The 27,229-nt window shown below is 36.1% G+C and overlaps 2 protein-coding genes across 2 annotated transcripts in view; one reads left to right on the forward strand and one right to left on the reverse strand.

The window, feature by feature from the left end:
• Window positions 1-9,074, forward strand: part of wapl (cohesin release factor wings apart-like) — a 39,414-nt gene extending 30,340 nt beyond the window's left edge. Inside the window, exons 14-15 of the mRNA XM_019053721.2 lie at window positions 2,693-2,794; window positions 4,426-9,074. Of these exons, the coding sequence (XP_018909266.2) occupies window positions 2,693-2,794; window positions 4,426-4,569 (246 nt within the window). The 3' untranslated portion in view covers window positions 4,570-9,074. The remainder of the gene's footprint in view (window positions 1-2,692; window positions 2,795-4,425) is intronic.
• A 3,043-nt stretch (window positions 9,075-12,117) lies between these two features.
• On the reverse strand, window positions 12,118-26,938 carry LOC109038619 (erlin-2-B). Its single transcript, XM_019053725.2, has 8 exons — window positions 26,699-26,938; window positions 24,079-24,212; window positions 22,348-22,428; window positions 20,686-20,794; window positions 18,029-18,135; window positions 16,830-16,981; window positions 13,864-14,045; window positions 12,118-12,356 (listed from the first exon to the last, which is right to left on the reverse strand). The coding sequence occupies exons 1-8, from the start codon at window positions 26,724-26,726 to the stop codon at window positions 12,142-12,144; spliced, it is 1,008 nt and encodes a 335-aa protein (XP_018909270.1). The 5' UTR covers window positions 26,727-26,938; the 3' UTR covers window positions 12,118-12,141.
• Between the last annotated feature and the right edge of the window lie 291 nt (window positions 26,939-27,229).

Raw genomic sequence — 27,229 nt, forward strand, 5'->3', positions numbered from 1 at the left:
TGTCCTTCAGAATATTACATGAGGAATTATCATTACTGAAAACTAAAGCAATGTGGGTTTTTTTTACCCTCAAACTGTTTTCTGATGTACTAAACAATTTCAGTTTTCATTTAAAGGCGCATTTTGTCCTGCTGCGTCACATATAATACCTGTATGGTAGTATTAATAATTTCACTTACGGAAAAGAAGAAAAATATGAAAGACAGAATGACGGACAGATTTATAATGTCGTCTCATCTGAGAACCTTTTTTGCACTTATTAAGTACAAAAAAATGTGGCAACCATGGAAAAAATGCGCACCCTCAGAAGCGTAGCAACTCATTTTAATGATATTATCACTGTTTACTCGGAAGAATTTATTTACTGTACGATATCTAAGGTCATATATGTGAAACATGAACTTAATCCTATTTTTGATGAGTCGACTTTTTTTTAAAAAAAATGAAAAAAATGGGTTTCCCGCAGTTTCCCGCAGCAAAGCTGTGGTGCAAATGAATGTTGAGGATTTAAAGAAAAAGTATCTGGCCTTAAAACTCTAAGGAAACTTAAGGAAAAAACTGCAGAAAGCTTTTTCGATGGAATTTTTAAGATTTATTAGGCACTTTTTCTAACAAGCTTTTTGGACAGTGAAAAGTTCGCAATGGAAAAAGTGTATACATCAAATGGAAGCTCTTTCTTAGGAGAAGAAATCCTAGTAAACAAATTTTCATCCTGCGCAACCGCTGAGCCGTGATAAGGCCTTACACGGTTGCAGTCCAGGGCGCGCTTCTACATATTATCCGTGCAGTGTCAGAGGTACCCAAGTTCCCCCCCTCCAATACATCGCTGCTGGGCGATTATTCCATGAAATTTTGATGAATCCTCATCCCTTAGAGAGGCTTTTTAACGAATTCCTCATCATCAATACAGTACTGGACACTCGTAAAAACGGTATTTTTCGCGTAAAACGGGCCCCCCTGGCCCACTGTGCACCCCCAGAAAACCAGGGAAATTTTCGGCATTTGTTGACAGTTTGTTCAGTTGGTGAGTGATTTTGTTTCTGTGTTCAAAATTTTTGATACCACTGCTTTATCTCTTTCTATGATGGTATCAAAAATTTTGAACACAGAAACAAAATCACGCACCATCTGCAGCGTAGACCACGCACGCACTGTGAACTGTCAACAAATGCCGAAAATTTCCCTGGTTTTTTGGGGGTGGCTGACCGACGGTTTATTCTTTTCCCGTTGACTTTGAATCCTTATACCCGTAGTCGGACGACGTTGACTTGACAGCCAGTGTTTCCAAATCAATCAGGTTTTGCCATGATTAGTTGCAAAAGAACCGTGCACTGATCATTAATTTAGAGAGTGTTTCCGGCAAGAGAAAATAGTCATAAAAAACGGTAGGGGGTCCAGATATTTTTTTTACAAACAGTGTTGTAACTTTTGGAATATTTGACCGAAAGTTTTGATTTTGGTCTCAATTGATAGATATTGAGTTGATCTTTCAAATAAAACAAAGATGAAGCCTTTAGCTATCTTGGTTTTTGAGTTATGGAACCAGTCTTGTTACTTTTTGGACAGCCTATGTACAATTATGCATTTAATTATCCGTTTGATTTCGTAAAATTTACTGATGATCTTTACCATTTACTTTCCCGTTAATTTTTTTTGAGCTCAGAGAACATATTTTTTGTGTTGGTTCAAAGTCAAGAGGAGGGACTTTTTCCATCACCTAAAATTTTTGGGGCATTTTCTGGAAGAGGACAAGATCCCGAACCGCAGCAATGCAGGCAATTTGCAATTTTTACGCCTATATGTGAACCAGGTCACCCGTTTTTAAAATCCTCTCTCTTGATGTACCCATTTTTGTGCAGGAACTCCTAGTATTGCTGCCAAGAAGTTCCTGCTTTTTCATTGAACTTTTTTTTTTCTCTCCAATCAGCAAAAACACCAATAACTTTCAAAGTGCAAAAGCTTTCGTCCAAATTGCAAATCTGTAGCTGTTATGCCTTCAGTATGGACACCATTTAAAGCTTCTTTAATTTCACTGTCATCAGGTTGCCATTTTAAATCTACAATGAGGAGAGATTGCCTATTTTTGCTTAAAAGTTGTTTTATTTAGTTTTTCTCTATTCATGCATCACTGGTGTATCTTAAGCAGATTGTAAAATGAAAGGGACTTCTAAACTGCTGTGTGTTTGCAGGAGGCTTTAAAATTATTTTTGGGTTACTCAAATTAATTCTCCAACAATTTTTCGCAAGGATTCAAAAACCATATATTGGTGATGGCCCATAAAGAAGCTACATCCGACATGAAGCAGACGTTGGATAGGCAGACAGAGTGGTAGGGCTAATCTTAAGAAAATGGGTTTTCATGAGAGTTTTTAAATTAAAGAATTCAACCATAGAATTCTTATTGTAAATCCTTTAGAGGGATACCTAAATTTTTTTATCCGGACACACATTTTCAAACAGTCTCTTCAAAATTTAATTAAAGTCGGTGTTGTTACTGAGTCCAGAAAAAGCATAAGTCCCATTCGAAACCAAGGAAACCTTGGTCCTAACCTAAATTTTGCTCTGGGTGAGGTATAAAACTCATCTTTAGCGAAGCGTAGAATCGGCCTACCGAAAGATTTATATCCTTAGTTTTTCACCTTGTGCTATGTTCTTATTGCATTTTTAAGTTTCTGTGTGTGTGTCTGTACAGGAATTTGATCAGTCACTTAGGAGGTACCTGCCTGAAAACAATTTTTCAACTATCCTGTCCATTCTAAAGAAATTCTACGATTTCATGAATTTGACTGCCGCAGTAAGTATCTATCTGAAGCCTAAAGTCTAAATCTAAGATTTTCATACTCTTGCTTTCAAGTATAAGTATTTTTCCCCCTTCTTTAATGAAATTCAATATTGTAGCCAATCCCCCTTAAAAGGATGACTGACGAAGGAACATTGTAAAGGACGATGCTAACCCTCAAGGTTAACCTGAAACAACTCTGTTGTCAAAAGCGAACTTTAAAAAATAGTGATATTAAAGTTTGATGCTATCCTGCAACGGTTTACAACAAAAGTCCAAAGATCTCAACCGATAGACCTATTACTTGGGTTAAAACTAAATTTTTCATTGAATTACGTTTTTAATACAGTTCAGAGCTTCGGAGGGATCGCTATAATAATTTTCACTGAATGCATTCAACAAAATCATCCCACCTTTAACATACACATTTCAGTACCTACTCCATTTATTTGAAAATTTGGCATTTGATGTTTTCTTTAATGTCTTCTTTAGAGAATTTTCTTCCTAAATGTTTTCTGAGCCCTATCACTAGCGCCCTAAAATTGTATATTCAAACATAAATTTCAGTCCAGACTATCTAATAGTTTTAATGATCAAAGTAACGGTTTCCTGTAAAGAGAACATAGATGGATTAAGTAAATCTATTTTTCAGGCACCAAAAAATTACTTCATCTCTTTCATTTCATTTTCCCGGCTCTATCCTTTGTTCGCTTTCAATGGATAGTTCGATGCACCGTTTGAAGTGTGACTAGTTAAAAAACTGAGGAAAAGTTCTGCTTTTTTGTCCTTTAAGGTGATTAGCCTGTGTCACACTATCAAAACTCGCCATCAAATTATCAAGGGCAGGTGTTGTGATTGGCTTATTCGATGACTTGGACCAATCACAGCACTTGACCTTCACATTTTGATGGAGTATTTTGATAGTGTGACTCAGGCTATTCCATTCCTAAAACAAACTGACTGATGTGTTGAACAAATTTCAGGGTTGCCATAGTCAGGGAAAATCGGGAAATGTCAGGGAATTTTAAAAAGGCCAGGGAAATGTAGGGAAAATGACAAAAATGTCATGGAAAATTTGTTAAATCACCTTCATTTGCTTTCTAGAAAGGACGTGAGGTTTCAAATAACAAATTTTGCCTGAAAACTATTTTCAATTATGCCTTCTTAACCATTCGTCACATCTTCAATTGTCAGGGAATTTCACCAGAATGTGTCAGGGAAATCAGGGAAATGTCAGGGAATTTCATTTTCTAAATTCTGTGGCAACCCTGAAATTTGTCTACACTATTGCCTTTGAGTTTTAGTAAAAGCCAGGGAAACAAGAGTAGAGGCACATTTCGGCTGCCTTTTTCCAAAAAATATTTTTTGGAAACTTTAAATGAAAGTAAAATGTGACTGAATGTAAATTGCAAATTCAGTTTCTTGAGGTAAAAGGTGAACTTGTGTGGTCAGTTACTTTCGGCCCTAATCTAAAGTTTTCAAAAGCGAAAATTGTTTAAGGGCATTCACTATCCCATGTATCGTTCGATAGAAAAAAACCGTCAGCCTACTCATGCCCATTCCTCGCCAGTTCCGCAATTACACAGCTTTCCCAGCAGGAGTTTTCGTTTCTTTCTTTCTTTTAATCTTTGTATTCATTTTTTCAGGCAACTGCTGAAACGACGAGAGGTATCAAAGCCACAAATATGATAATAATGCATTTAACGGAATGTGACAGCAGGTATGTTGAAGCCCACCAAGGTCTCGACTGCTCGCTGAGTCAACCCTCCATCGCATACTCACATAATTAGCCGTAAGGATTTGTTTCCTACTCACAGAGGAGTAAACTTAACTCTCCAAACTGTAGAAACTAAGAAGTCTCAGACCACTACTATCTTTTAAGCTCCTGTAAAATCTTCAGTCAAAAGTTGACTCCTGGCCTAGCAATGTAAGAATCTAATTTTCGAAATTTTGAACTTCGGACTGCATAATCTATAAGAATCTGTCTCGAGTGAGATCATTCAAAGCTTCTCGCTCACGTTCAGACTTGTATCCATCCGTTACCAAACGCACCCTGTATTTTCAAATGATGCTTTAAACTAAGTTGAGCAGAAAGAAACTAATTCAAATCCAATTGAAATAGGAAAAAAAGTTTTAATCTTTCTTAGGACATCATCCTAGTGATGAGCCCTCCCCCCCCCCCCATCCCCCCGTGAAATGAAAACTCCTACATGGCTCTCACAGACTGTGGAATTCTCAAAAGCCAACTAAATTTATGTGAAAATGTTGTGAGCTAAGTATCCAGCAAACAAGAAAAAAATCACCGTAACAGTAGGAACCATAGGAATCAACCGTTAAGCAGTGTCCCGGATTTTTAAGAATAGTTTCATAGTTTTTATCCATGGGCTTGTAATCACTTTTACAAATTTGCTAAAATAGTTTTTTAAAATACTTTATACGGCGTTTTTCAAACTTATGCAAACCAAGTTCTTTTTGGAAACTAGCAATCTCTCCAAACGACAAACTTTTAACATGCGAAAAACACTTCTAGTTGAGCTTAAAATTAATTTCAACTCTATGCTCTTAAAATGAGAATTGGTTCCTTCCGGTTCAACTTGGTGCCCTTTATTTCTGGTCTTGTATTTTCTTCCTAAATCAATGCTTTAAGCAATGTGCTGTATTTTACGACTCCTGTTTAAAACTGAAACCATATTTTGAGTTAACGCCAGTTTTTACTTTTGAAGCCTCAAACCTATGAAGGAAACAAGGTATTTTTGACATATTTAAGATATCGCTGATTTTGAATGAAATCTGTTCCAAGATGAAGCTTTCAAGCAATTGACCTCATAAACTCAATTTTCAGTTCCCGGACATGAGTTTAAACTTTTAACTCTTCTTAATTTTTAAACTTGGAACTTTTATCCAAGTCTCCAGAACTGTTGAACTTACCTCAAAGATTCACTCTTAGCTTCATTCGTCTGGTTTGCTGAGTCGGGAAAACACGTACAGAAAAAAAAATCTGATCTTGTTTAAATAATTGTGTGGGTTTTAACAAAACTGCTTTCAATAATCATGCATTAAAATCTGGTTAAGAAGCATGAACATTTTGCAACTCTTTGTAACTCTGTTACTTCACTCCTGCATAAACCAAAATAATAAAAAAATAATAAAAAATCAAATCAAATAAAAAAATGTTAAGTAAAACCCCTTTGTTGAGGAAAACAATGTAAGTTTATTTTCACTTAGTTTATGTGAGTTTTAATATTATAAAAAGCTCCCCTTATCGATATTTATTCCCTCTCTAAAATCACATTTTCTTAGCTTTTGGTTTGGAATCAAACATAGAATTCTTCAGAGAGTGATTTTATCCAGGGGTCCGCAAAGCTGCGCATGCGCTTGCGGCCGCTTTGCATATAAGCGCCTTTTCTCCTAACCTCAATTCCATCATAATAAAATTTTTTGAAAAGTTTAAATCAATGGTTTTCAAATTATATTTACCACAATTTTGCAAGTATTGCTATGTTTTACATTAAATTATATAAAAGGAAAATAAAAAGTAAAAACAGTTTTTATTTTTTATCATTCCGTGATCATTAAAGTAAAACCGATGACAAATTTAAAAAAAAAAATCTTAGATCTGCTGGCATCTCAATGAAAAATCATTCTTAAAATTTAAGGGAAGAGGGGGAAAATTTAATGAATGCATTCTTCACGTATTTCCCAGTGTTCAATGAAGTTTACCACCGCCGCATGCTGAGTCACGACTTGCTGGAGTAACCGCAATGAAATTCCGCGGGTTGCATCCAGCGTATTTGAAGGGGTTTTTTTTTGTCCGCTTCGCTTCGGGGTTGCTTCCCTTTGAAAATCGCCGCTTCGCGGACCCCTAATTTTATCCAACTACTTTCCATCCATTTGACTGAATTCATCCTATCATTCTTATGATATTTCCACGCTGTAACTGCAGGAACGCTTATCTCGTTTGCTCTTTCTCAGAATCTTTGCTCTTATTGTATTCTATGAAAAGAACACAAACCCATGCTTCTGCTAGAAATTTTGATAGAATATTCTTCACACAGAGAAGAAAAATCCGAAAATTGTTCAAGAAATTATGTTGAATATTTTTTCATCTAAAAAGCAGAGTATGACAGGAAGTCTGCAACAGCACAAAGCGAGATAAGCGCTCCACCTGTTTCATCGCCAATATTCTATGTTACTCACTTCGTAAGTATTTTGAGACTCTTTTAATATCCAAATAATTCTTGATTTTAATATGTTCAGTAGTAGCAATCTGGTATTTTATGGAATCATGGGAAAGAGTTTTAATCCTGTTACTTATTCCTGCTCTTATCACAACCTGATTATTTTTTTTTCCCCCTTTTGGCAATTAGATTTTAGGTTTCATTTTGATATCCAGCTGATCTCTAGTATTTGTGCTCATTAAGCACAATTTCTGATTATTTTTTTTTTTGTTTCTTTCCTCTTACGAAGAAAGCCACTAAAGAGTAGATGATAAGATGGCTAAGATTGAATGTTTTTGTTTCATTGAACTTAGAGTAATTGAACTGAATTATCCAGATAGTAAATTTAATTAAAATTTTCTCTGCTCTCGATATTGAAAATTTGTGTGTCACATCACTTAGTTAATTTTTCTTTGAATGTTTTTTTCCAAAAAATGTATTACCTCGGACCGGATCAACAAAAAAGGACCCTACCTCCCAACAATTTTTGGAGTTATTGGTACCACTGTGTAGAAGCAGAAAATCCGGAACTCCTTAAGCGAGTTTGACGCTGAAAGCTTCAAAACAGAGGGAGTCATTATGTCCTGAAGTTTCAATCAAGACAAAAATTCTTAAGTTTTAGGTTAAATTTAAAATTGCAATTGGAAGGAAAGTCCTGTTTCAGAATTCTTACGTACACATTATAAAGGAGCAGCCAGCGTTTTTATGATGAAAAAACTGGACTACCTAATACCACGTTTAGCTTGTGTATTTTGCAGTGAACTCGAAATCACCAATTCCAAAATTGGTACTCTTGGAAGGTAAGGTCCCTTTTCACAGATCCTATCGCATTCTGGTGTGATATTATGGGTCTCTTTGTTCACTTTTGAAATGGTGAACTGGTCACAAAGGATGAATGTTTTTTCAGCATCCAGATTCTTCCCTAATTACCTCCATAACTTTTTTCAATTTTTACCCTTTTTTTGAGTGGTGTGAATTGAAAGTTTAAGGATTAATTCCTCTTCAAACATAAGTTTCAAAAGGAAATTGACCAAACAGTTATATGACACAAAATTCTGTTGATCTCTCAAGTGAATCCTCTAAACCGAGGTAATTATTTTCCAGAGATGGTACTATTTCTGTAGAATTTAGAATTTGAATACTAATTTTAAAGCTCTAAACAACCAGTCACAAAATTTTTGGAGAAGGGAAATTTTTCAATTTTTATACGAGGACCCTTCCTTGTACTTCGTCCACTAGTAATCATTACCAATATATTGCTTCTCTTCAAAGTATTCTCATCCTTAAATGAACGAATACAACTGAAAGGAAAAAACTTATTCTCTTTGGGCAAAAACATCTTTAGGTTTATGTCATGTTTTCGAGCAAGTTAAAAATTAAATTGGAGGAAAACTTAGGAGACAGTTACATGATTTGACTCGAAGGTTTTGATCATCAAAATTGCTGTTCTTTGTGTTTTGTTGCAGCCAGAATAGTAGATTAGAATAAAATTTGTGTTCAAAGGGAATAGAACCTTGGTCAAGCTCCTTTTTTTAAATGCATCATTACATGGAGGGGAAGGTCTCCTCACACAGAATAAATCACAATATATGAGAATTTTCATATTTTGTGATTTTACAAATATGCACTTATCCAAGAAGACAAAAATATATCCATGAGAAAGAAAAATACTAATTATGTCTTCTTGTTTTAATTGTCTGATAATTTCAAAGATTTTGGTTCAGTTGCTTTTCATCACTACTAAGTTGGGTAGACAGCGCTTCTGATGGTTTTTATTTTTTTATTGTGATGGTTCGTGAAACCAAAGGATCGTCATCTGTAACTTTTTACCACAAAAGTAGAATGCATTATCATTGTAAAAAACAAAAATAAAAAAAACCTGCATTCAAGTTGAAGGAAAATCAAAATTCCAGAAACATCTTTGTTTTGTGGCTCTTGAAACGAGCTCCATAGGAACTTGTCTCTGTAGATTGTGTAAAGATTTGGAAATATTTATCATTGTGTATGTACCTTGATGTAAATTGACGTAGCATGAAGTTTTTCAAAAATCATTTCCAATAAACTGTTTTGTGAATTAACTCACTGGCTGTCACTTTTTTAATTTTTGCCATTTTAATATTTACTTAATAGAACATCGCCTCATGGCTAAATATGAGGGTCTCCCTTTAAGTAAGGTCCCCAATGTTTATCCTCCAAACAGAGATAGATAAATTATACCTGTATAAAAATGTGTAACACTTTCTAAAATGTTGAACAAGCCTAAACCAAATATCTGATAATCAGTCCAAGGCTTTCTGAGAAAACCTAACTCGAGGTTTGTGAGGAAACTGAATTTTACTGAGGCAACCCTGCATGCACTAAGGAATTGTGCCAATGTTCCCCAATTGTTTCCGTGACATCGAGGAATGCTAAAAGCAAAGGTATTGAACTCATTCTGACCCTCATATTTTTTTTATTCTATTTGGTACATTAATTGACATTATCGATCGACCGCTGAACAATAAAATGGGCCTGTTGCAAACTTCTGCTCGAAGAAAAATAAGAGTTATTCCATGTACAAACTGTCTGAAAAATCACGATGAGCGCATGGGCAAAGTCTGAAACGCATTCCTAACTTCACAATCTGCGTAAGAAATATGAGTTTTTTTAAGTTTCCTGCTTCTAAAACGATACTACAGTACAGGTGAACATTTCGTTAGAGGAGTTGTTCCATCCAACCCCTGCTCACAAGGATGCTATGCGATATTCAACATGACCGACGCTTCTGCAGGCAAGTTGAGGGGAGCACAAGGTCAATCAGGGCAGATATCTATCAATACGAGAAGAACGTGAATGTTAACAAGCCAGTTGTTCTCAAGTGGTTAGAATATTGTCCTGTCACATGTGTTGTTAAATATTGTGCAGCATCCTTTTGAGTAGGTGGTGGATGGATCGACTTCTCGAACCAAATGCTCACCTGTGCCGTAGTATAATTTTTGAGGCGGGAAGCTTAAAAAACGTAAATTTCTTACGCAAATTGTGAAGTTAGGAGTGAATTTCAGGATTTGCCACTGCGCTCATTGTGATTTTTGAGACACTTTCTAAAAGCGATAACTCTTAATTTTTACTCTAGCAAAATTTTGTAATAGGCTCATTGGATACTTTTGAACATTTCAATGACTGAAGTGCAACACAATGCATTTCCATTTGCAACGCTGCAGACTTCCTGTCATACTTTATTTTCTCTTTGAAAAACTAGGCAACGCAATTTCTAGAAAACTTCCTTGATTCTTCTCCTCTTGTTAGCAGAATATTCTGCAAAATTTTTAAGCTTTAAGTTGACTTGTTTCTGTTCGAAAAAATTAAATAACGGAAAATTTGAAACACTGCATTGGAGATACGTGGTTCCGCATTTTAGCCATCGATTTGCATCTGCAGTGAGTATTTGCCATTGGACAAGATGTCAGATTGCACATACTGCAAGAATATCCCTCTCTGCCAATGAAATTATGGTCGGAGCCTTTCAAAGTTCAAACAAAAAATTATAAATGGGTACTTTCTTTTAACTCAAAGTATTCATTTGAAAAGGGGTACGTGCAAAACGGGCCATTTCACGCTCGTGTCGGATACCATTGAAACTTGCCCTATTCATTCATCTAACAATGCCCTATGTTTTCCCAAAGTTCCAAGTCCCCAAAAAATTTTGGGGGGAAGTGGCGGGGGGGGGGGTCAAAGTTGAAAATCCGCTAAATTTTCGCGAATTTTTTACTCGAAAACTACTAAATATTTCGAAACGCGGTTTAAACGAGCGTTTTCAGTGTGAAAAGAGCTTTCAGAAAATGTATAATATCATAGGGTTTTGTCGACTTAAACTCGAGTTATCGCCTCCGAAATGCCGGAACGCTATAAAATGACCCGCTTTTTTGTCACGTTCGGGCCGATCCCAAAAATACTCCATTTTTAATTTCTTTGAAAAACCGATATGTTGTTCCTGACTCTCTGTAGCACCTATATGTCTTAAACCGTATCCTGGGGAAACGTTTTGTTTGTGGATCAGGACACATGTGGCAACAATGCGAGGTCGGCAGAGGAGTGTGATTCGCCGAACTGAGCAGGAGGGGGCGTTCTCCTTCTAACCCATGCGACGCGCCTAGTTTAAAATGGCCGATTTTCCCGACCTTCGCCCCTTTCAGCGCTTATAACTCACGAACAAAACGTTTCCCCAGGATACGGTAAGGACATATAGGTGCCACAGAGAGTCAGGAACAACATATCGGTTTTTCAAAGAAATTAAAAATGGAGTATTTTTGGGATCGGCCCGAACGTGACAAAAAAGCGGGTCATTTTATAGCGTTCCGGCATTTCGGAGGCGATAACTCGAGTTTAAGTCGACAAAACCCTATGATATTATACATTTTCTGAAAGCTCTTTTCACACTGAAAACGCTCGTTTAAACCGCGTTTCGAAATATTTAGTAGTTTTCGAGTAAAAAATTCGCGAAAATTTAGCGGATTTTCAACTTTGACCCCCCCCCGCCACTTCCCCCCAAAATTTTTTGGGGACTTGGAACTTTGGGAAAACATAGGGCATTGTTAGATGAATGAATAGGGCAAGTTTCAATGGTATCCGACACGAGCGTGAAATGGCCCGTTTTGCACGTACCCCTTTGACAAAGTGACGGACTCCTGCATCAAAATGCGGCAGTGGCAAGATATTTTTACAGGGTTGTAATATGGTTTATCTTACATAAAATTTTTAAAAAAATCAATTTTCGCACTGATAGGTTGATGAATACAAACCAATACACCACAGTGAAGTTGAGAAAATGGGCCAACCCCCCCCCCCCCCCCCCCATTATAGGGGATTATTTATGGGGAATAAATCTGCAACTTTTACTTCCAGCATTTTTTATTTTCGAGAGCACTAGTGCTTAATTGCTAAATGTGAGTGATTTGCTAAAAAAAATAAAGGTTTGCTGTAAAAGATAAAGTGATTTGCTAAATTTATGTTTTGTTTAAAACTTTTGACAAGAAGCTTAAGACAGGCATTTTCTTTCTTTCAATCAAAACCACCCTTATACAGTTTTAATTAATTTTAGATCTTCAGAGCTAACTGTAATGCAAAGGAAAATAGAACTCAGAAGACTGGAAACAACATAGAATTGTATTAATTTTTCACAAGATCATTATTACAAGTACCTAAGAGAAACATTTTTTGCAAATCAGGTCCATAATAGAGTTTTGTATTATTACTAATTGCTTCATATTTCTTCAGCTCTAAATACTGCGGGGTTAGCAGCAACGCGTTAGCCTCAGCTAACTTTTGCCTATTATAGAAATCTGCATCCGTCTGACTCTTTTGCGTTGCGACATGGATTGCATCTGAAACAAATCAAGGACGACATCAGATGCACACATACTGAAAAGATAGAAAAATCCTGTCAATTTGTGATTATCCACAGATGAGATTACTCGCGGGCTGTTCATAAATTATGTTACACTCTAGGGGCTCTGATCCAGCATAACGGAGCAAGTTGATTTCTTTTTCTTCAAATTTTCTTAGTTTTTACAAAACATAGATGAAACAAGATATTTTTTTTTATGTAAAATGTGGAAGATCTGGCAAACCGACGAAAAAATTTTTCAGGGGAGAAGCAAATATAAAAAACAGATATGGAGGGGAGAGAGGTAAAAACTTTATAAATTCAGAAAGACAGTGTGTATGCTTAGAGTAAAGAGGCAAATTTAGTTGAAATATGGCAATGCTGTGAGAGGAAAAATGAATACGCCTTATGGCCTGATTACACAATCTAATTCCCGTCAAATTCCGATCAAATGGTGACTGGTGCGCACCATCTACCATCAAACTGCGCCCTGCAAAAATTTGATGGTAGATGAAGGAACTGTGGGGCTCAGCCTTCATCAGATTTCCACACACCCGTGCTTATTTCAAACAGCATGCACCCTTATTAAATGAATATGCACTGCAAGTGAATTGTTCTCTTTCCAAGTATTCTTTTATTCCTACGAATTTCTCAGGACAATACTATTTGTTAAAATAACAAAGTTCTGTGCTCGATCTGGATTTGAATTATCAATGGAAAACTTTCAAATAGATACCTCAAAAATTAAACTGAAAGTGGTTTAATTCATTTTAGAGTGTACAGATTTGTATACCTACATAATGTGACAATAAATTATGAGCCCAGAAAAAGGCAGATTAAAATTTGGGATGGTTCAATCTGAAAACTAAATTTTTTGAACTGCAAAATTAAAGAATTAAAACTGTGATCTGGTTCGAAGTTTTCTTCTTCTTCCAAAATTTTTATGAAATAATTCTTTATTGGATAATACCAATACCTCAATTCCGAGTATTTCCGTATTCCTTTTTTCCAAGCAATAAAAACGTACGAGATTTCACAAGAAAAAATGGCAGTTAGTAATCTATTCACGCATGAAGACTCTCATTTTAGCTTTTACATTTCTCCGATTTCTCAAACATGACGTGAACCACTTCCATGACTTTGACCAATTTCATTGATGGAAACTTCAAACTTGAAAACAAGTAGAGCAACTTTCTTCCAAAGTCATGACTTCATTTAGACTTTAGAAAAACAAAAAGAAAAATCTGGTAGTAGGTTTCTCAGAAGGCAACGGTAAAGTATCTCGAGGTAAGATACATTGAATAACACTCATTTCTGGTATGTACTCATTCATACTTTCCCTTCACTTCGAAATTCATGTTGTCTTCCTGCTTTAAATTTAGATATTCTCATAGAGTCAGAATAATTTACTTCTGAAAAATTTGGTTCTTTCTCTTTCTTCACCTAGGCATTTTATAGGGAATATGTACATACTTCTCAGAGATGAAAGCAACATCAAAACATACCTTCTATTTGTGATATTTGTTTTATTGATTCTTTTTCCATTATTTTTTGATCAAATTGAATCTTTGCAACCTGGGCAACTTTCTCTGCTTCAATGATTGCCTTTTTCCTGTCTGTCTCAGCATCCATTTCAACGACTTTTTGCCTCTGTGCGGAGATTAATAATTTGGTTTTCTCAGCTTCCCTGAAAATTTAGATAAAAAATTAAAATAAATACCCAAAATTATCTCCCACCCTGCTTATAGCAATAACTCTACAACATGGAAGTATCTTTTCTTGCTATTAAATCTAAAACCCAACCAAAAATCTGAGTAATGGGATGCTGCCCTAGTCACTCGTATTTTGGAAATTTAAGCTTATGGATTAGCAAAATGTGATGTGATCTGCTCAAACGCCTAGTTTCTACCCCCGATATTAATGAAGATATTGCTCATTAAAAAAAACACAGTGAATAATTGAATCGGCTCATGCAAAAACCACTAATGTCCATTTTCTCTTATTTTGAGTAAACTGCAAAAAACTGTAGAAGCCTTTAAAATGCGGGATTAAAAAATGTTCAGAAGTTGATTATTACAAGAGTGGATTGTAGAAAAGGATCCCTTACAGTTTCCAGCTCCTCCTCTGTCTGGGATGAAGTAATTAAAAAGAAAGGACTCTTGACATTAGCGGTTTTCGCATGATACGTACAAATCGCCGAGCTTTGGAGGCGTTTGATACTTTCAAAATTCATTCTAGAGATGTTAAAGCGGTAGATTATCATTCACATAAAGTTAAAAAAATAATATTCCGGACCATTGCGGTACTTAAAATAAGTTTCATCACAAAACTCCCGGCAATAAACTGGACATTAGCGGTTTTCGCATGATTTGTGCGTGGACCATTCTACAACATCGAAAACGCATATTTTTCAGTATGCCTTTCAGGCAAAACAAGATTATTCTTGTGTATTTTCAGGAGCTGAATCCGAATATGACCTCCGTTTGTTTCCATCACCCTCCATTTTCCGGAAAAGCCGATTTTACTCGGAAGAATGACCATTTTTAGGCATTTTCAGTGTTTTTCCGACTGTTATCCCCTGCAGAATGTGGGTAAAATTTTTGGTAGCTACGAGATTCAATAATGCCGATGTCTTTTTAACTGATGAGTCCGGAAACGACCTTAATATTTCCCGTTCACCTCTCAGTTTTCCGGGAAAGCAACTTTTTCCCGGGAAAATGAGCAAATCCGACGTATATTTGTTGTGCGTGCAATTTATTTTTTTTAATTTTCCTGGACCCGTGGTAGTGTGTTACTTATGTATTTTGAGCTGCTAAATCCGAATATGACCTTGGTTTCTTTCTATCACACTTCAGATTTCCAGTACAGCCGAGTTTTCCGAGCCTAAAATTGTGTATTGTAAAAGCTGTGTCGGATCGAAGTGTACCTACTCAAAATTCATTGTATAAATGTCTCCGATCTGTGATGCATCGATTCCTTTATATTTTGATCTGTTGAAGTCAAATATGATCTCGGATTTTTCCGATCACCCATCATTTTCCCGGAAAAGTCGCTTTTCCTAGGAAAGCGCTCTTTTCAGATATTTTTACGATGATTTTTCTGCTCTAGGGAGTTTCAGAAATTTTCCGAGATCCTCTTTAGGTCTCTCTTGCTGTATTAAGAGGCAATGAACTCGAATTTGACCTTCACTCATCTTTGACGACCCCCCCCCCCCCCCCGTTTTCTAGAAGGTCCGATTTTTCCGGGCCAAAAGCTTTTCCGGACTGTTCCCACTTCCAGGGAAATTCAAAACATTTTCCGCATGCGTGATACATCGATTCTCATGCAATTTGAGCTGAAAAACCCAAATATGACCTTAGAAATTCGTTATCACCCACCGAAGAATTTCTGAAACTCCTTAGAGCAGAAAAATCATTGCAAAAATACCTAAAAAGAACGTTTTCTTAGGGAAAGCGACTTTTCCGGAAAAATGATGGGTGATCGGAAAAATCCGAGATCTTATTTGACTTCAACAGATCAAAATACAAAGGAATCGATGCATTACAGATCGGAGACATTTATACAATGAATTTTGAGTAGGTACACTTCGATCCGACACAGCTTTTACAATACACAATTTTAGGCTCGGAAAACTCGGCTGTACTGGAAATCTGAAGTGTGATAGAAAGAAACCAAGGTCATATTCGGATTTGGCAGCTCAAAATACATAAGAAACACACTACCACGGGTCCAGGAAAATTAAAAAAAAATAAATTGCACGCACAACAAATATACGTCGGATTTGCTCATTTTCCCGGGAAAAAGTTGCTTTCCCGGAAAACTGAGAGGTGAACGGGAAATATTAAGGTCGTGTCCGGACTCATCAGTTAAAAAGACATCGGCATTATTGAATCTCGTAGCTACAAAAAATTTTACCCACATTCTGCAGGGGATAACAGTCGGAAAAACACTGAAAATGCCTAAAAATGGTCATTCTTCCGAGTAAAATCGGCTTTTCCGGAAAATTGGAGGGTGATGGAAAAAAACGGAGGTCATATTCGGATTCAGCGTATTAAAAATTCATAAGGATCACCTAATGTCGTCCAGGAGACATTTTTTATTTTGGTTTGTTGTACAGTATAATGAGGCATATATCGAAAGATGGACATTAGCGGTTTTCGCATGATTCGGACCACGGCCCCCCCTGAAAAGGGCTTCAAACCTAAGGAACAAACATTTTCACTACATTAATGAGTGTGTCTGACCTCCAAGAGTATTTTAAAAAACCCAAAAATCTCAAAATTGAAAAAAATGGACATTAGCGATTTGCGCACGAGCCGATTCAATTGATGATTGATTTCTAAACCTATCTGGTGGTTCACTGACTGAATTTGAAACTTATCAGCCCAGCAATCGCTTTTGGTACTGAAAACGGGAGAATATTATGAAGAATGAGATGGCGATAAAACAGAAAGAAAGAGCATCAACTTACATGAGTTCATAATTTTTCCTGATGGTTTCAGGAATTTTGGGTTTGGTCACACGCACTGCCTGTATTATGAGGCCTGGTGCCATTTCGTTAAGATCCCTCTGTAGAGAGTGTTTTAAATTTTCATCTATTTGATCAAATAAGTCTATATAAACCTGGAAAAGGAAATTAAATTCAGTTTTGGTTACTTTTACATTTTCAGCTGGTGCAATAGAATACTGATAGCACACATTATTAAATGTTTTAAATTTTAATACAGCCTCAGAGTAGTATTCGAAAGAATGCTCCCCATTCATCTACAAAAGATGAGAGATGATGATCGAGAAAAAGTTGAGGGTGCAGAAATTTCTTTGCTCTCACAAATTTTGTGGTAGCCTTCACATCATCGTGCAGTACACAATTCACTCTTTCCTTTGCATGAAACTGTTGATTTAAGAGTTTTCTGTTTTGCAAAGTACTATTGCTTAGAATGAATGCAGCGACAAAAATTCTACCGCTTTCATAATTTCCTCAAATGACTGAACTGCAATCGGCAACTTACGTAATCTGGTGGTTTCTGCACCCCTAGTAAATTAGCAAGAGACTTGGAAATGCAATCAAAATTACTGAAAAAATAAAAGTGTGCATATTGAGCGTTTGAATCATTTGAAGTTTTATTTAAAGAAACAGCATTCTTCACAGTATCCAAAGTGCATTGAACATTAAGTCCATATTTTTATTGCAATTGAAAAAAGTTTATAATCTCCAAAGTCATGTTCTGGCGGCTTTTGAAATTTAGCATTTGCTTTTACATACTAACAATTGGTAACAAGATAGATACATGTTGAGGTTTTAACAATTTTTTTGGCCATGAAGAATGTACATTTTTCAAAAAAGCATTAGGAAACTCAAATTTTTTGTTTGTTGGTTTGTTTTATTGTGAACATTAAAAGTACATATTAAACTTTGAAAAAGCGGGTGAAATGGCTTGATTTTAAGCCGACAAGGCAGAAATATATTAAAACGTTTCATGGAAGTATGTGATTAGTTGTTCAAAGATGTTTATATACATCGAAAATAGATTTAAAATACGTCCATTTTGGCCAGTAACTCTCATTCATCATTTGCCAGAGAACTGAAATTACTAATTCAATTACATACTATGAAACTAGTTGCTAAATATTTTAAGTGGCTAAGATTGACGAGAATAATGTTTTCTCTACCTCATGAAGGTTATGAACACTACAGAATTGATTCAGTTCATGGTGGACCTTGTTGAAAATCAAAGCCTTATCATAATCAGCAGTGAAATTTTTTACAATACTATAAACTGGAAAAAAAGAGAGAATTTTATTAAATAATTTGAATTAATCTGAAATCATTTGGCAAATCAATGGCTACAGTTGAAAACTGCTTATCTTGATTGCACTGTTGAAAATCTTCTTTCATATTTTATTTTTTAAGAGAAAACAAGCCCTTAGTTTTTTTCAAAATTTGGTGTCAAGTTTTTACACATTTAAAAGCAATCAAAGACAACTTCAAAGAGATATTTAGTTGGATCCCTTTCAAAAAAAATAAAACATAATTGAAAGTTTTTTATTACAGCAAAAAAGAGATGCTTGTTTTTACTGTAGCCATCGAAATATTTGACACATGTAAAAATAATAAACAAACTGACCACAGAAAATGGGGGCAATGAGTCAGTTATGTCATTTTTTTTTTTGGTGTCATTTGAAAGTAGTAAATGACCGAAGCTTACAGTTTTTTTCCTAAATTTTTTTGATGATTGCAAACGGGAGAAAAGTTTATTCGAAAGTGCCAAAAATTAGGGTGGCCTAAAACGGCGTTTGAACTGCGCGCTAGGAGGTTTCGCATGTACACGTCACGATCAATATGGCGGCGGAATGCGTAGTGGAAGAATACACAGCGGCGTCGCGTTGGCGGTATGTTTTTGTTGGCCACTTGGAGGTTATATAGATTACTTTGTTTGAGATTCATATCCATTGTTCTTAATTCTCTAAGCTTTTCAATCAGAATGCGATACAGATGTACGTAGGATATGAAACATTCACACAGAACTTACTTAACCTCAAACGAGAAATCGTGATGTCAACATTGGCAGCGTGGTGATAGTAAGCAGGTCGGCTTCGGCGCTGCCATCTTCCCGTCTATGACGCGTATAGATTCGAAGATTCACGGCGGTCGGTTCAAACACGTTTTCAAGGACCCCTAAAAAGGAAGCGTTATATCTCCACGGAGACAATTTTTCGTGAAATTTGAACGCGCGCATTGTTCTTCTCGTACCGAAAACTGAAAGATTTGACTATTTGCAGGCAAATCCCTCCTGAGCTTAACTGACTCATTATTTTTTTAGAAAAGAGAGATTTTAGAGATCTAATTGAGGTGTAACGTTTCACCCATATGTAACCATCCTGAAAAAAGACCTTTCAAGTATTTATTTGTTTCAATGTTTGGACAAACAACGAACTGCTTATGGCCTCAGTACAGGTTAAATAAACCTTGCAAAAATGGTGCAGCAATAATGGACTGCATTTTCCGATGAGGAACTACTGGTATTAGTTTATTTCTAAAAGCACTTGATTGAGATTCACTTTTAGAAAATACCTAAAAATGAGAATGCCTTCTTTTTTCCGATTAATAAATTTTAATCTAAATTTTAGACGTAGAAAAACTTTCAAAATCACCAAAAATCCAATGCTGCGCTGTCTCAACCGGAAAAATATAACTCTAACCAATTATTATGAGACATCCCCAGAAGAATTGGCCGCCATACATTCTTCATTTGCATTTGCTCATTAGCTTCCAGGTCGCATTAGAAACGAGAAATTATGCATCCTGACTGCTTGCGATATTATAGCCGCTTGAAGTGAATAAATGAGCCATTTGTTTTTACGAAAAGGTTATTTGGCGATAGATACCATCCGATAAAACGTTTTTTGACGGCACAGTACTGTCGAATCAAACGTTTTTTGGTGGCACAGTACCCTCAACAAAAACGTTATTCGGCGGTATGGTGCCCTGACTAGAAAATCTTCTAAGTATCGCTAAAGTGGCACTGACAGGTTCAATGTTTGAACAAAGAAGAAAAAATAGATCAAATTGATTACTAAAAATCGAGCAGTATAAGGTAGAGTACTGATTTTCATTTCACAGAAATTAGAAAGAGTCAAGCAGAGTACAATATGGAAGTAGAATAAAAATACATTACAGTAACAATCTATTCTTGTTTGGACCTTTCTCGTGTTGTCCGACAAACAGGCTCTTCTAACACATCCTTTTACACGACCTTTTACTTGCTCATAGGTTGGTCAAGGGCTCATCTAGCAGAACTAGTTTTTTTTGTTCGGAGCTTCGTTTCCTTTGGACGGTTGGTTTGTCAGAAGCAGATTCAATTTTTTCAAAAAAAGTTATCCCGTAAAGCCACCTTTCGGTAGGAAATTTTCCAGTCAGCGGTTAAAAAAATGACCAGTAAATGCACCTTAGTGATACATAGAAGATTTCCTAGTCAGGGTACCGTACCGCCAAATAACACCATCCTATTCTCAATGAATAATTTTTTCATGATTTGAATTGTGCGGCATCCATGAAGCATTGGTATAAGATGGTTGAACCCATGAGACATTGCCTCATATGATGTAATAAGCTTCAGACTAATGAGAAACGTTTGTTCTAAAATGGCAAATTTAGGCCTCTTTTTCCAATCAAAAAAGCTGTTCTAAGCTTTTGACAACTCCGAAACTCGTTACTCACTCAACTCAACTTCACCAACACCTACTTTCAGGGTAATTCCTGGATCTTACAGTAGCTCTATTAAATAGTAATCAAGAGAGAGACAAGCTATTTAGGAAGACATGCTTACCACTATCAATGCTCAAGATATTTACAACTTCTATTCTATCAAAATAAATCATAACTCCTCCACTTGTACCACAAGGAACATTTTTCACTTCATCTGTCTGTAAGGTTACCTGTAGCAATGAAAAAATTTTTAAAGAAAATCATACTGTTAAAGTTTACAGTGAAAGAAATAATAACTTGAAAAGTGTGAAGAAACCAATGTTTAAAGGATATAAAAAAAGACAGGAGCTTTTACAAGCACTGATTTCATGAGAACTAAAAGTTGAAGTGCCATTGTAAGGAAAAGCAAAATGCTACGGGTCCCTTGTGAATTGCCATTAATTGGTTTATTACTTGGCTCTCATGTCTATTGGAACCACCCGCTTCAACCGACAGGATTGCTCCATTTTCTCTTCGTCTATCACTTTGTCAATCAATTTCAATTATCAGCCTGCTTTAGACGCAAAGTTTGCTATAAAATGGGCACTTAGCGATGGAAGAGGGCATTTTACCTCATGGTGGATTAGCAATTTGGCCATGGGGCATTGAGACAGAGACAAGAGGCATTGCAAGGGACATTTGCTGCTTCAGACCATTTTGCACTTCTGAGAAATGCTGGCGGTAATAGTTCTATGAAAATATGCATGATAGCGTTCCGTTCCAGATGGGTATGATAGAACTTATGACACAGCTTGGCAAGGCTAAAAATTGTGAGCGTTTTCAGACTACTCCTGCTATTCATTAGATGAAAGCATTACAGCTAAAATTTCTGGCTTCCTGACCTCACTTAAGATTTTTTTGACAACAAACGCCTCTTACTCTGAGGAAAAATTAATCAACCTTTATTTTTCTAGAGATTTCTTTCTTGTTAAAACAACAATTTCTTTTTTTCCCTTGTATCACGTAACTATCTAGCATAGGATCTGTATTGTAGAGCTATGTACATAGCCCAAGTGCCAAATGTGAAAATAGGTGAAGTGACGCACAACTCTAATAAATTCTCAGAATTGAAATAAGACACTTCATCTCAACTCAAGTTCAGAAACTCCATCTAAATTCCAGTAATTTTAATTGGCTTTTGGAACAACCAGAGCTACATGAAGTTTAAAAAGTCCCAGCCACTTTCTACCACACAGCGCTTTTTCATATAGGTCAATTTCCACTTATACTTTAAAGTTTATGCTAAAATTTTGCAGTTTACTCAAATTTTTTTCTCAGTTCCCAGATTTCTAGAAACATGTTATCACTTTTTGAATATTTTCTCTAATCGTCCACCACTTTTCAAGTTTGCTACACTTTGCTGCAAAATCAGGCATTTTTTGAACAGCCTGTTGGTTACTAAGTTGCTTGAGAAAGTAAATTACATGAGTCAGTATAAAGTTGATGAATTCTAGAGGATGTTACTGAATGCAATGACAGCAATAAAAATCAAAATTTTAATTGTTCATGTCAAAGAGACTGTTTCCCAAAAGACGCTTTTGATTCTATGCTATACCCGAGTGCCAATGCTTGAATTTTCTTCAGTCTACAAGATACAGCAAATAATAGACTCCTGGAAAAACGTAAGTAGATTTGAAAGAAAAGAAAATCAGAATTATGGACCTTCAGAAAATAAAGAAAATAAAAATTATGGATGATGGAATTTTGAGTCCTGAAGAAAGAAATTTTGGAGCAATAATCTCACCTGAACAGATCTATATGTTGTAAGAAACGGCACCATCATGTGAAACCCGGGCGGACTAATGTGTGAAAGAAGAGCACCACCCTGAAAAAATACAAAAAGTGTTCATGTAAAACAATGTCTGACCGACTCCAGCCTTGCTGTACAGTCAACTCCCGTAATTTGAACCTTAATCATTCGGAACTCTCCTTGGTACAAAGGAAAAAGCTGGTCCCTTGTTAATTTTTGGAGCCCAGCTCTTGTAATTCGAAAGCCTAACTAATTCAAAACTTTTCTTAGTACCGTAGATATGCAACATCTTCACTGCAAATAAGGATTGAATCTACCTCACTGGAAAGAGATTATTTCACAGAAAATGTTTTAGCTCATTACATAAGAATCACAGTAATGAATTTATGGATGGTGATGAAAAACCTTATTCACAAACGAAACATGATTAATTTCAATGTTGTCATTCATTACAGTGAAATTTGACTGAGGTAGTATTTTATCATCATAAACCATTTTCTAAATGTACTAAAACAATTTTTTATTGCCAAGTGTTTGTATAGTGTAGCAGAATATTTAGCTTAAGTTCTGTAATCTCTTTTCCCTTCTCTTTTTTTTTTTTTTTTTTCTTATATCCTAACTAATTTTGACATATTTGTTTTCGCCGTTATAAATGTGCATTTACAAATAAAATAAATTATTATTATTATTATTATTTCGTCACCAAGAAAGCAGCATCTGCATACAACGAAGCCAAATCTTCCACTTAGCATTTCCCAAACTTATTGAATAAGCTCTGCTTAGAAGTATTTTTAATTGTAGTTCTAGTTGTCAAGGATAATTGGAACTTGATTTTTAGGCTGAATCTGACATAATGCACTTCAATTCTTTCAATGACAATCAATTTCCGTAAGAGGACATGCATGCACGGAACTTGGCCTTGTTGTGAGAGGATGAATTAATTAGGACTTCTTTTGGAATGAATCGAACTTATTTCACCTCAAGTAGGTGTAACATTTTTGGAGTTTTTGTTTGATTTTCCTGTTCTTTGAATCTCTGATCAACAGGAGGTGTGTGCCTGTTTTAAGGGTTCATGATCCAATTTTAAGGTAAAAGTACGAGAACATATGGGTAGAAGTACAGTAAAAGAAATTTCATCCATTGATCCTAACAATCGTGCAGAAGAGCAAGAATCTGCCAAACTTTTACATTTAATACCTCTTAGGTTTCGTCCACACTGGCAACGGTTCGTAAAGCTCTGCCAGAACCAGTTCGCGGAACTTTCACTGCGCATCGTTTTTCGCCCCTTTTCTGTGCATAGATGGAATGAGTTGTAACTCAGCTTTAACTTATTCCATTAAAGTTCTGGAAAATCAGAGCGCATGGACAAGACTTCAGGGATTTAAACATAATATGTACTGGTACGTTTAATAAAATACTCCTGAGACAACAAACATTTACTTGCGAGGAACCCGCTTTGTTGAAAATAATTCAAATACAATTCATAATTAATCATGTGGAAATAGCTAAAAATGCTTGAATTTTCCTTAAAAAATAAAACTCTTTACTTTGTAAAAACTCTGTTTATTGTCTGGCAATGCAGATGTCCATGATAAAGATAGAAAGAGTAACGTCGAACGTGCAAACATGAAGAAGCCTCATGAATTACGGAATATCAATAGCTCTCAGATAATTTAGAGCCCTCAGCTGAATATTCAATCAAGTTTTGGAAAGAAGGTCACTTACCCTGTAGTAGACACCAACATGTCCCTCCTCTACTTTGTGAACCGAGATATTGATTAGGAATATCAGACCCAGAACACTAGCTCCAAAGAATATAATAGCCATCTCTCCAAAGCTGGACTGCCTTGGTCTTGCAGCTGAAAAGTAAACAAATGTCAATCAGTGGTGTTAGTACATTACCAAGCGCCTCAGTTTGCAAGATTGTAGATTTTTTGGCACATTACATTATTTCAAATGAAATCTAATAAGCAACATTTCTGAGAATTTTTATGACTCATTTCTTCAGCCTGTAAGTACTATCAATTGCAGGAACATTTCTAACAATAATGATCATTTGTTTTTTTTCTAAAAAAAACAAAACAACAACATTAATTTTCAAATATTACAACTGAGATACATTTTTTATTTATTAATTCTATCCTGCTGTATGCTCCTAACTACGATCAGTAGAAAAGAGCCCTAGAAACTCCAAGGCAATGATAATAATTTTCATTAGAGACAAAGATAGTGTATGTATGATTTACAAAAGAAAAAGCATCAATTTATCTCTCCCCTTTCCAAAAAAAAAAAAAAAAAAAAAAATGGAAAAAAACAAAAACTTCAGAAATACGAAAAAGATTTCAAAAAATGAGGCAAAAAGTTAATAAAAAACTAAGTTTGTAACAAGGAAATTTGGGAAACCATTTTGGGAACTAAACAAAGTACATATTGACTTGTTGTTAATCATCTGGATTACAATTTTGTGATTTTTTGGTCTAACAAGAGGACCTTCCACTCAAGCCTCCTCAAAATCGATTGGCATTTGGCCAAATTGTAGTTCATGAAAATCCATTAGACACATCTTTGAGCGTTCTTGCCAATGCCCCCTGGAAAAGGGTAAAATTAACCCCTGTATTTCAGGTTGCGGTGGGCCGTGCGCATATGATAGGTTTGTTTGTTACCTTCTCTGTGTTAGACACTGGTGTAGTGGCTAGCGGCAGTGACTCGCCCTCTACAGGTCCAGGGTACATTTTTCGGCCAGCCACTTACTTTTTCCCCCTCGGGTTTCATAGGAGAAAAAGATGTGGAAACATAAACGAAAATTAATTTGTTTTATTGCGAAGGCATTCTTAGCCACCTCTAGTTCACTTGACAACCCTTGTACATCCATCTGATCTCGGCAGTCAGCTTGATAAAACCCATTGGTGGCAACTTAATTTGTTGCTTGAGAACGGAGAAAATTGTTCCAAGAAAAGATGACAAACGCGCTGGTGAGGAGGAAAAACTCTTTTTACTCCAAGAGTGTTTTCAGATTCAGATTTCATTTATTAATAAAGAAAATACATTATAGGTACAGTAATTAAGTTAAAGCCACTAAAAATAAACTTGCCAAGAGGTCTAGCCTCGTGCGGCAAAAGTAGTAAAACATAAACTATTTATAACAGAAACAAAAGAGATCATATCAGACGATTGGCACCACTGCCTACTTAGCTCAGTCTTATATGTAATTAGTTTAACTTTGTGACAATATAAGAAGGTAAAAAACAAAAGAGAAGAGGAAAAAGAAAAAACACACTAAAATTTAAGACCCTAATTACTGTTAATTCAGAAATGAAGGCGTAGAGAGACATGAAAACTTGTAGGTATGTCGGTATATGTAGATCGGGATACACAGAGGGAAATAAAAGGATGTCGTATTTGGCTTTAGGAAGGTGGAAGCAACTTACTGCTAGTTTAGGAAACGTCACTAAGTCACTCTTTGAGAAGACTGGCTGCACTCAACCTGCCCTCGGTGATCAACCTACGCCTAAAGGCTTCAGGCAGTAGGTTGAACACCAAAGGCAAATTGTAGGCAATATTTTTCTCAGACAGTGCTAGTCGTATGGTCAGTAGAATTGCTCGCCTATCACCTGATCTACTGACCCCAGCTCTTGGGCTTGCTAAATGGAAGTTGGGTATCTCTGTTGGGAGTAGATTTAGGAGTCCCTTAAAGTATAATTATTTAAAAGTTGGGACATTTAAGAGGGAGGGAAGTTCTTCGAAGGGGTATCGTCTACGTAGATTCAATACAACTTTAATCGCACTTCGCATTAATATAATTATTGGTTTGAGAATGGTGTCGGAGGCTGCACCGTATACTTCTATTCCATAGGAAACCGTAGTTTGGAATAACACAATATAAACCATGCGTAAGTTTTCGACAGAGAGGTACCTACGAAGGTTAAGCAGACAATAGATGTTGGGAAATGTTAGGAACATTCTTATCATTTCGTCTCTCATTTGGCACATAGAAAGAAGAAGAAGATAGAAGCGCATAGAAGCTTGGCATCCTGCCAACAGCCAAAAATTGATACTATTTGGCTGTTTTATTAGCACTTGGAGGCTAAGACCCATGCTAGGGAGCATAATAGAATCGCCATGCACTGGATCACACCTGAAGTCAATCCTTGAACAGAGCATTCCTAATTCTAGCCTCTGGATCACGGAAAGTGTGAGCCAAGTGTAACCCACCTACTTTTTCCTCCACATCCCTCTTCCAAGCATTTAAAATTGAGAGGAAGTATCCTCCTTTGAGCTCACAATATTATACTCAATTTCGCATTAGAGTGATATGAATATAGATGAAAAATGAAAATTCGCTTACGCTGTTGCGGCTCTGCTTGAGGCGGCATCTAGATTAGTGGTGAGGTGACTGGGTAGATACGTGTTTCACTGCAAAAAAATTGCAGGTCGACATTTCAGGTAAGCTGCATTGATCAGATAATTGGTTAGATTGATTAAAAGTGAATAAACTGGATTATTAATCGAATTTCTATGCCGGCCAAGACTGAAGATGCTAAATACTGACGACTGACGATTGACGGAGGTTAGGTTAGCTTGGGAGGACCCACCGGCATCAACCGGCATAGAATAAAGAGACTACGCCAGCAGAAGCGAAAGCCACCGCCATTTTTATGTCATCGGAGCGAAACTGAGTCAATAAGTACTGTTTGCGGCATGTCGAGTTGTCGACGTTCTGGAGAGGCCAAATGATAACAGATACAGCCGTTTTTAGGAATTAAAAGAGATTTTTTTACACTTTTTTACTGTCATTCCGGAGAAGTACGGTACGTGTCGTTCAAATTTTTTAATTGTAGGTTAACCTAACCTCAAATCTAGGTTTCAATAAGTACGA

Source organism: Bemisia tabaci, chromosome 5 (assembly GCF_918797505.1).
Source record: "Bemisia tabaci chromosome 5, PGI_BMITA_v3".
Classification (NCBI taxonomy): domain Eukaryota; kingdom Metazoa; phylum Arthropoda; class Insecta; order Hemiptera; family Aleyrodidae; genus Bemisia; species Bemisia tabaci.